Source organism: Salmo salar, chromosome ssa24 (genome assembly GCF_905237065.1).
Source record: "Salmo salar chromosome ssa24, Ssal_v3.1, whole genome shotgun sequence".
Lineage (NCBI taxonomy): Eukaryota > Metazoa > Chordata > Actinopteri > Salmoniformes > Salmonidae > Salmo > Salmo salar.
The window spans coordinates 37714027-37726180 of NC_059465.1; the positions used below are offsets into that span (position 1 = coordinate 37714027).

A 12154-nucleotide genomic window follows, 5' to 3' on the forward strand; every position below is an offset into this window, starting at 1 on the left:
ATGGCTGTCTGTGGCTTTACACTACGCAGTACCACTCAATTCCTAATTTTATGATTGGATCCACCCACCGCCAATTATGCTTTTGGTTTGTCCAACTCCTCAGAGGTCGTGGTTTGTGATGGAAATCAAGTTGTGCAAGGCTTATAAGGGGAACAGAGCTCCTCACTTCTTAACCCTTAATTATGTGAGCTACTTGTAACAAATAAAGAACTACAGTCACATTTAGCATGTTAAATTCATAAGCACGAATAATAATTATATATAAAGGGATATTTTTCAAGTGGAGAAAGTTTCTATTGCGAGTTTCACATCTCGTGTGTGAGAGCTTTTTCTCAAAACGAGTGGTAATTGTTCACGGTTATATTGGACTCAATTTTGTGAGTATTTTTTAACTAGGCAAGTCATTTAAGAACAAATTCTTATTTTCAAGGACTGCCTTGTTCAGGGGCAGAATGACAGATTTTTACCTTGTCAGCTCAGGGCTTCGATCTTGCAAACTTTCGGTTTCGCTAGGCTACCTGCTGCTACCTGCCACATCAGTTGGGCTACAGCTGATAATGCTGATGGCTAAATAATATACCAGCCTGATAATATAATATGGGATAATATGTCATTAGGCACTTTTTTGAAGGGGAAAATTATATTTTAATGGTGTCAATTATTTTGATTCAATGGTAGACTCCCTCAAGCACTTACGTTACGTAGAAAACTTTCAATCAAACTTTCTCACAGCCGTTCTACAAAATAATTGCCAAGCGTGGTTACTTACTGAACCGCTAAAATTATACCAACCTTTTAATGTAATACAGAAAAATATTGGCATTTCAGTTGTGATATATTGACCAAATTAAGAGGAAAGTTTTAGATGTATTTTCCCTTAAAAATTCACCAGAAACAAACATTTCACAGCTATTTAAAAAAAAAATCTCCTTGGAAAGCATGCCCCAACAAGTCACATAATACATTGCATTAACTCACTGTGTGTGTAATGATAGTGTTTAACATGATTTTTGAATGACTACCTCTGTACCCCAACACATAAAAATATCTGTAAGGCCCATTAGTTCAGCAGTGAATTTCAAACACAGATTCAACCACAGCATACTAAAACATGTTGTCCTGTAGTATGTTGGGTGATTGTGCTGTTGTTTTGCATGGGGAGCCAGGCTATATCCTTAATGACACCCTTTTCTAACACTGATGGCAGGTAGCCTAGTGGTTAGAGTGTTGGGCCAGTAACCAAAAGGTTGCTGGTTTGAATCCCTGACCTGACAAGGTAAAAAATCTGTCATTCTGTCCCTGAACAAGGCAGTTAACCCACTGTCATTGTAAATAAGAATTTGTTCTTAACTGACTTGCCTAGTTATAACGTCTATGGGCTAGCCGTGCCGCTAGCGACCCACCTCGACAACATCCGGTGAAATTGCAGAGCGCGAAATTCAAATTACAGAAATAGTCATATTTAACATTCATGAAAATACAAGTGTCATACATCAGAAAAAAGCTTAACTTCTTGATTATCCAGCTGTTATCCAGCCGTTTATCCAGCAGTTCAATAAAGTCCTTCTTTATATCCCCCAAAACTCAGTTTAGCTGGCACGCTTAATTCAATAATCCACCGGTTTCCCTCCTTCAAAATGCATACAAAATGAATCCCAAACGTTACCGATAAACTTATCCAAACAAGTCAAACAATGTTTATAATCAAACCTCAGGTACCCTAATGCGTAAATAAATGATACAATTTAAGACGGAGAATCGTTATTGTCATTACTGGAGATAAACAGCAAAGTACGTGCTCTCATCCACGCACATGAAAACACTACAGCCAAAATGGGAGCCACTTAGAAAAACTACAGATTCTAGCTCATTTTTCCAAAAACAAGCCTGAAACTCTTTCTAATGACTGTTGACATCTAGTGGAGCCCTAGGAACTGCAATCTGGGAGGTTTTCCCTTCATATTAAAAATGACAGCCATAGGAATCAGTGGTGGGCCGAAAATAAAATGTTCTGGATGGTTTGTCCCCGGGTTTTCACCTGCCATATCAGTTCTGTTATACTCACAGACATTATTTCAACCGTTTTAGAAACTTTAGAGTGTTTTCTATCCGAATCTACCAATTATATGCATATCCTAGCTTCTGGGCCTGAGTAACAGGCAGTTTACTTTGGGCATGCTTGTCATCCAGACGTCAAAATACTGCCCCCTAGCCCAAAGATTAAATAAAGGTTAAAATAAAAAAACGGACATTGACAGTGATAGGCCTGATTGCTGACAATGATGGGACTGCCTACAGGGATGTGGTCAGAGACCTGGTAGTGTAGTGACAGGGAAACAATTTCTCCCTCAATGTCAGCAACGCAAAGGAGCTGATTGTGGACTACAGGAAATGGAGGGCTGAGCACACCCCCATTCACATCGATGAGGTTGAGGTGGAGATGGTTGAGTGCTTTAAGTTCCTCGGTGTCCACGTCACTATTAACCTATCATGGCCTAAACACACCAACCCAGTTGTGAAGAGGACACGACAACACCTCTTCCCCCTCAGGAGGCTGAAATGATTTGGCATGGGTCCTGAGCTCCTCAAAAAGTTCTACAGCTGCACCATTGAGAGCGTCTTGACTGGTTGCATCACCGCTTGGTATGGCAGCTGCTCTGCATCTGACCTCAAGGCTCTACAGAGGGTGGTGCGTATGGCCCAGTAAATCACTGGGGCCAAGCGCCCTGTCATCCAGGACCTCTATACCAGGTGGTGTCATAGGAAGGCCCTAAAAATGGTTAGCCACCCAAGTCACAGTCTTTTCTCTCTGCTACAGCACAGCAAGTGATACCGGAGAACCAAGTCTGGGACCAAAAGGCTCCTGAACAGCATCTACCCCAAAGCCATAAGACTGCTGAACAGTTAATTAAACAGCTACCTGGACTTTCTGCTTTTCACCTCCTACCTACATGTACAGTACATAGTACTTCAATTAATCACCTATCCAAACCCTACATATACATATTACCTCAATGAATCACCTAACCAAACCTACATATACATATTACCTCAATGAATCACCTAACCAAACTTACATATACATATTACCTCAATGAATCACCTAACCAAACCTACATATACATATTACCTCAATGAATCACCTCTTGTACCCCAGTACACTGACTCGGTACCGGTACTCCTTGTATATAACCTCGTTATTGTTATTTTGTGTTTTTTTTATTGTGTTATTATTTAATTTGTATCTATTTGTTAATTTTATTACTTTTTAACTGCATTGTTGGGAAAGGGCTAGTAAGTAAGCATTTCATGGTAACGTCTACACTTGTTGTATTCTGCGCATGTGACAAATACAATTTGATACAATTTGATTTGATGCATGGGTGACCTCCCGGCTATAAAAGCCTATGTCAGGGGGATGCCATGCTCGTTCCACATCCCCAGTTAGGACAGTGGGCGCTGGAACACGGCACTCGATATTGTGACAAGTGTGCCCGAGCGTTGCAGGTTAATAAACAACGGCAAATGTAATGGGCACTCTATTTATTACACTGCCATTCAAACGGAGACCACGCTCGTGCTAAATCACAGTGCCATCGATCAGGGCCCGAATTAACTGTTCTCTGTCTCCCCCTTCTGCCTCTGGCTGTGGCCCAAATTAAATGGCACCGTATTCCCTTTATAGTGCACTATTTTGACTATGGCCCTCAAGAATAGTGCACTATATAGGGAATAGGATGCCATTTGGGATGCAGGTCTGGGCTCTAGAACCGCCATAACCCAACTGCCACTGACGTTTGATTTGGTCAATTAAAAAAATCATGTAAATAATTTGACCGTGTGCCTAGCAGGTTGATACTATTGTCTTTTACCTTTTACTTTGTAAAAATAAGCTGTTATGGTACTGTTTTATTGACTGTAACTCTATTACTAATCCAATGTATTGTAAAGGGAAACGAGAACATGCTATGTGTTGCAGCAAGCCTTTAGAAAAGTGCAAAACACATCCTTGACTATATCCAAGTTGGTGAACAGGAAACAAACAATGCCAGTCAGCCTGCACAGCCGGCCCACTGAAACTACACCTAAACTATACCAAAACTACACTGGAATTATACCAAAACTACACCTAAACTATACTAAAATTACACTGGAATTATACCAAAACTACACCTAAACTATACCAAAACTACACTGGAATTATACCAAAACTACACCTAAACTATACTAAAATTACACTGGAATTATACCAAAACTACACCTAAACTATACCAAAACTACACTTAAACTATACCAAAACTACACTGGAATTATACCAAAACTACACCTAAACTATACTAAAATTACACTGGAATTATACCAAAACTACACCTAAACTATACCAAAACTACACTTAAACTATACCAAAACTACACTGGAATTATACCAAAAGTACACCTAAACTATACCAAAACTACACCTAAACTATACCAAAACTACACTGCAATTATACCAAAACTACACCTAAACTATACCAAAACTACACCTAAACTATACCAAACCAAAACTACACCTAAACTATACCAAACCAAAACTACACCTAAACTATACCAAAACTACACCTAAACTATACCAAAACTACACCTAAACTATACCAAAACTAATTACACACATAATAAGAGTTAGCCTGTAAACCAGATCAAATTGAACAGTATTAGGCCTATCAGTTGTCAAATTGTACATGAAGAGATGGGCACATCTTGTAATTGACAGACGCAGGGAAAGGAGCATCGCTTTGTTAAATCCTCCTTCAGAGTCACATGCAGGTAAAACATTGTGATTTCTATATAGCATCAGAAAGAGCATATTCTGCAGTTTATATTACACTTACCTTTGTCAAATAACTCTCAAAATTCAAGAGGTGCAACTCTTTTTCTAAATGTTACTTTTTCCAAGAATATCCGTGCTGTCCATGCATTCAGCACATGACCATTCACATGCTGTCCATGCATTCAGCACATGACCACTCACGCCATAGCATAGCTCTGGTTACTAAGCAAACACTAGTAACATAATAAACATAAAATGTAAGTAAGCTAATTTGTCGTTTATGGATGAATGGACCCTAGAAACCAGATAGAAACTGATAATGGTGCATGTGACACCAAGTACTTGCTCAATGGCTTTCCATATCTGGGGAAAGATGAAACCGGGCAAGCGGGTGAGCAACTGTCTGGTTTTCAGACTCGTGGAGCCTTGCATGTGCAAAGGCAGAAATGTGACTCAGGACAACTTCTTCACATCAAATTCACTGTCTGACAAGTTAATTGCAAAGAAGACTAGCCAGCTAGGAACAGTGAACATACAAAGGCGGGAGCTGCCACCCTCTGCGCAGAACAACATACCAGCGGAGCTGTACTCCACATCAGTGATGGAGAGTGGTAAGCAACACTCACAGTTTACAGATGTATAATAAATAAGAGTGTTTGCATCGTCTGCACAATGCATCCCGCTGGATCTGGCATGTGAGGTTTGTGATCCGCCAAGCAAGCCGCCATGGCAGCAGGTCCTGCGCTCCCTCTTCTCCATGCACCACAGCTCCCACTCGGGAATAATAAGACCCAATGTCAAGTCGGCAGGTGCAAACGAAACAAGGCCCATGAAAACTGTGTGCATTGCAACCGATTTGTTTGTGGGGCTTGCTCAAACAAAGCCCCGAATCTGTGTGCTGAATGTGGACCCCAAGCATAAAGAGAAGACGCGAATGATTCATGTTTAAAGGCACGGTTATTATGGCACAAAACAGTATCAGATGCAATCAACTGCTTTTATATCTTGTTATGAAAATATTTCCATGACTATTTCTTTATGCAATTAATCCTTTACAATTGTTCATGCACTGGTGCTTTTGTTCAGGAATAGAGCAAATCATTTCACCTGCACACCTGGCTGGATATATTATTATTGCAATCTATTTCATTTCTACTTTGTGAAAAGAATACACTGTAATGTTTTTATTGTAAGGGAAACTAAAACAGGCTATAGGCCTATGTTATTTCTAGGACTTTGTAGAATTTTACAGAACATATGCTTGACTCTAAACAAATAACTATTGTTGTAATTTTTTTTAATTGATATATTCCCATAAATATTTCTTCATTCAATGAATCCTTTACAATAGTTTATACACTATTTATCAAGCATTTATTTAACAAGTATGTTTGTGCACCTTGCGGGTTGATATGGGAAGGGAAAGGGAAAGGGGGATACCTAGTCAGTTGTACGACTGAATGCCTTCAACTGAAATGTGTCTTCCACATTTACCCCAACCCCTCCTCTGATGCCCGTGCTAAAGCGAAGGCTTGGTAATGTTCTCTAGTGGGTACTTATATATTGAACGGCCAGGCGGTTCTAGTGTTAAAAAGATGCGCGTGGTGTGATTTGTGTTGTGGAGCTTTTAAAGGGTGAACCTAGACAAAGCTACAGAGATAAAGCTGTTTTAATCCTTCCAGGGCCTCTTCCTTTACCGGGAACTGGGAGCAGCCTGAATGTGTAATGCAAACAGTAGTTGGAGTGGGTGTTTGCAGAGAGAACTTCAGAGATGTAGCTACAAATCACAGGTGTAAGGTGTTGCTTCTTTACCAATGATCAAAGAACTGATGAAATGACGCGAGTGCGCGTATCAATTTTCTTTCAAGTGATGCCAGCCTATTCCTTATGATCACTGCATGTTTCACTGCCAGCCGTCTCAGCAGCTTTCAGCAGGGTGCAAAGCAGCTTTCAGCAGGGTGCAAAGCAGCTTTCAGCAGGGGGCAAAGCAGCTTTCAACAGAGTGTAGAGCAGAGCAGGTTTCAGCAGGGTGCAGAGCAGCTTTCAGCAGGGTGCAGAGCAGAGCAGCTTTCAGCAGGGTGCAGAGCAGAGCAGCTTTCAGCAGGGTGCAGAGCAGCTTTCAGCAGGGTGCAGAGCAGAGCAGCTTTCAGCAGGGTGCAGAGCAGAGCAGCTTTCAGCAGGGTGCAGAGCAGCTTTCAGCAGGGTGCAAAACAGCTTTCAACAGGGTGTAGAGTAGAGCAGCTTTCAGCAGGGTGCAGAGCAGAGCAGCTTTCAGCAGGGTGCAGAGCAGGTTTCAGCAGGGTGCAGAGCAGCTTTCAGCAGGGTGCAGAGCAGAGCAGGTTTCAGTAGGGTGCAGAGCAGCTTTCAGCAGGGTGCAGAGCAGAGCAGGTTTCAGCAGGGTGCAGAGCAGAGCAGGTTTCAGCAGGGTGCAGAGCAGAGCAGCTTTCAGCAGGGTGCAGAGCAGAGCAGCTTTCAGCAGGGTGCAGAGCAGCTTTCAGCAGGGGGCAAAGCAGCTTTCAACAGAGTGTAGAGCAGAGCAGGTTTCAGCAGGGTGCAGAGCAGCTTTCAGCAGGGTGCAGAGCAGAGCAGCTTTCAGCAGGGTGCAGAGCAGCTTTCAGCAGGGTGCAGAGCAGAGCAGGTTTCAGCAGGGTGCAGAGCAGCTTTCAGCAGGGTGCAGAGCAGAGCAGGTTTCAGCAGGGTGCAGAGCAGAGCAGGTTTCAGCAGGGTGCAGGTTTCAGCAGGGTGCAGAGCAGGTTTCAGCAGGGTGCAGAGCAGAGCAGCTTTCAGCAGGGTGCAGAGCAGAGCAGCTTTCAACAGGGTGTAGAGCAGAGCAGCTTTCAGCAGGGTGTAGAGCAGAGCAGCTTTCAGCAGGGTGCTGAGCAGCTTTCAGCAGGGTGCAGAGCAGAGCAGCTTTCAGCAGGGTGCAGAGCAGCTTTCAGCAGGGTGCAAAACAGCTTTCAACAGGGTGTAGAGCAGAGCAGCTTTCAGCAGGGTGCAGAGCAGCTTTCAGCAGGATGCAGAGCAGAGCAGGTTTCAGCAGGGTGCAGAGCAGCTTTCAGCAGGGTGCAGAGCAGAGCAGGTTTCAGCAGGGTGCAGAGCAGGTTTCAGCAGGGTGCAGAGCAGGTTTCAGCAGGGTGCAGAGCAGAGCAGCTTTCAGCAGGGTGCAGAGCAGAGCAGCTTTCAACAGGGTGTAGAGCAGAGCAGCTTTCAGCAGGGTGTAGAGCAGAGCAGCTTTCAGCAGGGTGCTGAGCAGCTTTCAGCAGGGTGCAGAGCAGCTTTCAGCAGGGTGCAGAGCAGAGCAGGTTTCAGCAGGGTGCAGAGCAGAGCAGCTTTCAGCAGGGTGCAGAGCAGAGCAGCTTTCAGCAGGGTGCAGAGCAGGTTTCAGCAGGGTGCAGAGCAGGTTTCAGCAGGGTGCAGAGCAGAGCAGATTTCAGCAGGGTGCAGAGCAGAGCAGCTTTCAGCAGGGTGCAGAGCAGAGCAGGTTTCAGCAGGGTGCAGAGCAGAGCACCTTTCAACAGGGTGTAGAGCAGAGCAGCTTTCAGCAGGGTGCAGAGCAGAGCAGCTTTCAGCAGGGTGCAGAGCAGAGCAGACTTTGTCTGCATCTCAAATGGCATCCTATTCCTTATGTAGTGCACTACTGTTGACCATCTTCTCCTTTTTGTTTTGTTCCACTGTTAACTTCTCCCTCCTTTTTTGGTCTGTTTTCTTCCTTTCTCCCTCTTTACCTCTTTCATGTTTTGTCTCACCCTTCCCTTCTGCTTCCCTTCTGCTTCCCTTCTGTTGTCTCACCCTCTACTTCCTCCCTCCCTCCCTCTTTCCCCAGATCACCAACCGCTACATCTACGACACAGTGCTGCTATTGGCCAACACTTTCCACAGGAAGCTGGAGGACAGGAAGTGGCACAGCATGGCCAGCCTCACCTGTATCCGCAAGAACTCCAAGCCCTGGCAAGGAGGACGGCCTATGCTGGACAACGTCAAAAAGGTACTGGTCCATATAGGGGGTTAAGATAAAGAGATAAAGGTCCATATAGGGGGTTATTCTTAGAGACAGGAGTTTCTCCTGACTACCAGACCAGGTTATAGACCAAGGATATTCAAATCCGAGCCTGGAGGTCCGGAGTACTGCTGGTTTTCTGTTCTACCTGGTAATAATTGCACCCACATGGTGTCCCAGTCCTTGATAATGCTTGCATCCCAAATTGAACCCTATTACCTATATAGTGCACTACTTGTGATAAGGGCCCATATGGTTTTGGTTGAAAGTAGTATGCTATATAGGAGATAGGATGGTATTTGGGATGCAGACTACAGTGCCTTGCAAATATATTCATCCCCCTTGGCGTTTTTCCTATTTTGTTGCATTACAGCCTGTAATTTAAATGGATTTTTATTTGGGTTTCATGTAATGGACATACACAAAATAATCCAAATTGGTGAAGTGAAATTAAAAATTTAAAAATAAATAAAAACCTGAAAAGTGACGCGTGCATATGTATTCACCCCCTTTGCTATAAAGCCCCTAAATAAGATCTGGTGCAACCAATTACCTTCAGAAGTCACATTATTAGTTAAATAAAGTCCAACTATGTGCAATCTAAGTGTCACATGATCTGTCACATGATGTCAGTATATATACACCTGTTATGAAAGGCCCCAGCGTCTGCAACACCACTAAGCAAGGGGCACCACCAAGCAAGCGGCACCGTGAAGACCAAGGAGCTCGCCAAAAAGGTCAGGGACAAAGTTATGGAGAAGTACAGATCAGGGTTGGGTTATAAAAAAATATCTGAAACTTTAAACATCCCACGTAGCACCATTAAATCCATTATTAAAAAATTGAAAGAATATGGCACCACAACAAAACTGCCAAGAGAAGGCCGCCCACCAAAACTCACAGCCAGACAAGGAGGGAATTAATCAGAGAGGCATCAAAGAGGCCAAAGATAACCCTGAAGGAGCTGAAAAGCTCCACAGCGGAGATTGGAGTATCTGTCCATAGGACCACTTTAAACCGTACACTGGGCTTTACGGGCTGGGCTTTATGGAAGAGTGGCCAGAAAAAAGCTGTTGCTTAAAGAAAAAAATAAGCAAACATGTTTGGTGTTCGCCAAAAGGCATGTGGGAGACTCCCCAAACATATCGAAGAAGATACTCTGGTCAGATGAGACTAAAATTGAGCTTTTTGTCCATCAAGAAAAATGCTATGTCTGGCGCAAACCCAACACCTCGCATCACCCCGAGAACACCATTTCCACAGTGAAGCATGGTGGTGGCAGCATCATGCTGTGGGGATATTTTTTATCGGTAGGGAATGGGAAACTGGTCAGAATTGAAGGATTGATGGAGGGCACTAAGTACAGGGAAATTCTTGAGGGAAAACTGTTTCAGTCTTCCATAGATTTTAGACTGGGACTGAGGTTCCCCTTCCAGCAGGACAATGACCCTAAGCATGCTGCTCAAGCAACACTTGAGTGGTTTAAGGGGAAACATTTAAATGTCTTGGAATGGCCTAGTCAAAGCCCAGACCTCAATCCAATTGAGCATCTGTGGTATGACTTAAAGAATGCTGTACACCAGCGGAACCCATCCAACTTGAAGGAGCTGGAGCAGTTTTTCCTTGAAGAATGGGCAAAAATCCCAGTGGCTAGATGTGCCAAGCTTATAGAGACATACCCCAAGAGACTTGCAGCTGTAATTGCTGCAAAAGGTGGCTCTAGAAAGTATTTACTTTGGGGGGTGAATAGTTATGCACGCTCAAGTTTTCAGTCTTATTTCTTGTTTGTTTCACACCCAAAAATATTTTGCATCTTCAAAGTGGTAGGCATGTTGTGTAAATCAAATGATACAAACCCCCCAAAAAGAAATTGTAATTCCGAGTTATAAGGCAACAAAATAGGAAAAATGTCAAGGGGGGTGAATACTTTCGCAAGCCACTGTATGAATGTGAAAAACAAGTGATATTATGTCAGACAAGGGATAGCCCTTCAAGTGATATTATGACAGACAAGGGATAGCCCTTCAAGGGTGGACGACATCTCGTCTGCCCCCACTTTTATCTCTGAGGGGACCTTTGAAATGGATATGAAGTTAGGGACACTGTCTTGGGCATTGAATAAAGCCCTGGTGGTTTTGTTGGCGTTGTTGTCGTGTTGAGGTGACATTGTGCTGTGTTAGCGCAGGACAGGACGTGATGTTAACACCTAATCCATCCCTGTGGCCGTAGCTCCTGGGGAGTGTACTGTACCTGTCGACACGTGTCTGCACACACACACACACACACACACACACACACAAACAATGGCATTCTCACACCCTGTCCTCTGCCGTGAGCCACATGAGCAGTCAGTGAAAGTGACACCGGCCCTGCCGTAGGGAAGGTGAGTCAACAAAAGTTGAGTCCCAATGATTCAGTCCCTCTCCAACCAGTCCTGAGACTGGTTGTATGTGTGAGGTGTTCTCTCCTGCACCTGCTGCCGGCTGTTGTAATAACTGTGGTGATGTTAATGTGGCGTATGCCTTGTTATTTTACTGTAAACCAGCCACGTAATGGGCCTATATTACATTCCCCAGGGTATCCTCATTGGTCCACTGTTCTACGGCTTCATTAGGGGAACGGACTGTTTATTGGCTTTTCAATGCATGCGTTAGGGTGAGCTTGCCCATATACTGCTCAGCTCTCCTAATTGGACAGCTAATTAATCCTGTCCGCGCAGTATTGGTGCAATACATTTACAACAATTGTCTTTGTGTTAATTAGACCTACAATTTGGAAAGGGGGGGTCTCTGCACTCGTTTGTGATGTTGGAGAGCTTTGGGGAGATGAAAGGCTACGCATCGTGTGGTGCTTTGTTCGTGGCAGCCAAGCACTCTTTATGTTTAAGCCTGCTCTCATTTAGCAAAAGAAGAACACATTAAGAGTAAATTAACAACAGGCGATTATTATCATTACTTTAATGTAACAGGCCGCATGTAGATGAATAAATCTGTTTCCCAATGCAGGCTGTCACGTTGTTGGTTGGGGCTGTCATGCTCTCGAACGCAGCGCTGCAGACAGGGCTGCCATCAGTGCAGGTGTAATGCAGGCTGAATTATGAAAGGGGTGTGAGGGGAGAAAGGCATATAATTACTTGATTCATAACCTCAGTACACATCAATGGAAATATCAAAGCGAGAGGATTTCTCTTGAAAAAGCCCCACACTTACAAGTGTAGGATATTAATTTGATCACCCTGTTGCAGGAGAACTGCCGGAGAATGCTGAAGTTTGTAGTTTTCACTTTGAAATTTCAGACTAGATTTGTTCTCATGAAACATTTATCACACCTACAAAAATGTCCATGAAT

The 12154-nt window shown here is 43.7% G+C and overlaps 1 protein-coding gene across 3 annotated transcripts in view; it reads left to right on the top strand.

Moving 5' to 3' along the window:
* Positions 1-12154, top strand: part of LOC106585836 (glutamate receptor ionotropic, delta-2) — a 628475-nt gene that overhangs the window by 414599 nt on the left and 201722 nt on the right. For all 3 annotated transcript variants that reach the window (XR_001324086.2, XM_014172508.2, XM_014172509.2), the window contains exon 7: positions 8633-8794. Coding sequence is in view for 2 of the 3 variants with exons in the window: in XM_014172508.2 (XP_014027983.1) it covers positions 8633-8794 (162 nt within the window). In the remaining variant the exon portion in view is untranslated. The remainder of the gene's footprint in view (positions 1-8632; positions 8795-12154) is intronic.